Source organism: Nansenia antarctica (assembly GCF_963989245.1).
Source record: "Nansenia antarctica genome assembly, chromosome: 6".
NCBI classification, from domain to species: domain Eukaryota; kingdom Metazoa; phylum Chordata; class Actinopteri; order Argentiniformes; family Microstomatidae; genus Nansenia; species Nansenia antarctica.
The window spans coordinates 73,651,387-73,652,497 of NC_137676.1; the positions used below are offsets into that span (position 1 = coordinate 73,651,387).

The 1,111-nt window shown below is 50.9% G+C and overlaps 1 protein-coding gene across 1 annotated transcript in view; it reads right to left on the reverse strand.

Annotated features, from left to right (window-relative positions):
* Positions 1-471, reverse strand: part of LOC308160961 (unconventional myosin-X-like) — a gene marked incomplete at both ends in the record, with an annotated part of 79,598 nt that extends 79,127 nt beyond the window's left edge. The window contains one exon of the mRNA XM_080534884.1: positions 381-471. Coding sequence (XP_080391010.1) covers positions 381-471 — 91 coding nt within the window. The remainder of the gene's footprint in view (positions 1-380) is intronic.
* Positions 472-1,111: the final 640 nt, after the last annotated feature.

Genomic DNA, 1,111 nt, shown 5'->3' on the forward strand with positions numbered 1-1,111 from the left:
GGGGTTTGACTGAGGAGGAGGAAGGAGGAGGGAGGAAGGAGGAGGAAGGAGGAGGAGGAAGGAGGAGGAGGAAGGAGGAGGAAGGAGGAGGGAGGAGGAAGGAGGAGGAGGAAGGAGGAGGAGAAAGGAGGAAGGAGGAGGAGGAAGGAGGAGAAAGAAGGAGGACCAGGGGTTTGACTGGGGAGGAGGAGGAGGAGGAGGAAGGAGGAAGGAGGAGGGAGGAGGAAGGAGGAGGAGGAGGAGGAGGAAGGAGGAGGAGGAAGGAGGAGGGAGGAGGAGGGAGGAGGGAGGAGGAGGGAGGAGGAAGGAGGAGGAAGGAGGAGGAAGGAGGAGGAAGGAGGAGGAGGAGGAAGGAGGAGGAAGGAGGAGGTTTGACTTACCAGCGACGGGGCTGAGGAGGAGGGCGACACAGAGCCCCAGAACCAGCACCCTGGTCCGGCCACACAGAACCATGTCTCTCCTCATCCACATGATCCTCATCCTCCAGAAAGCATTTCACCAGAACTTCATTATCTCACATCAGGCAGACAGTCTATAGTCCAATATCTATGTATGCAGACAGTCAGATATATATATGTATCTATTATCTGATAGTCTAATATCTATCTCTATCTGATAGTGTAATATATCTATCTATCTCTATCTCCAGTCAGATGTCTGTCTGGCTTCGCTGTCCTGCGGGTCTGACATCTGATAGCTTAGCTTAGCATAGCGGCTGACATCTGATAGCTTAGCTTAGCATAGCGGCTGGCTGCACCGAGACTGTCCACACACTGCAACTAGCCGGCGAGCTAACATCCATAACACCAGTACATATCTATATATATATCTATATAATAACACCAGTACATCCAGAGGGATATATATATATCTAATAGGACTCTTCTTCGGACTTCTTTAGACCCCCTGGTATTCCAATCCAACAACAATCCAGCAGCAACTCAGGTTGATGTAATAATAATATCCCAAAACCAGAAGACAGGAGAAGACGTCTTCATCTGTCCATGCTGTCTGGGTCCAAATGACCCTCAGTCTGGGTCCAAATGACCCTCGGTAGCTGTCTGGGTCCAAATGACCCTCAGTAGCAGTCTGTCTGGGTCCAAATGACCCT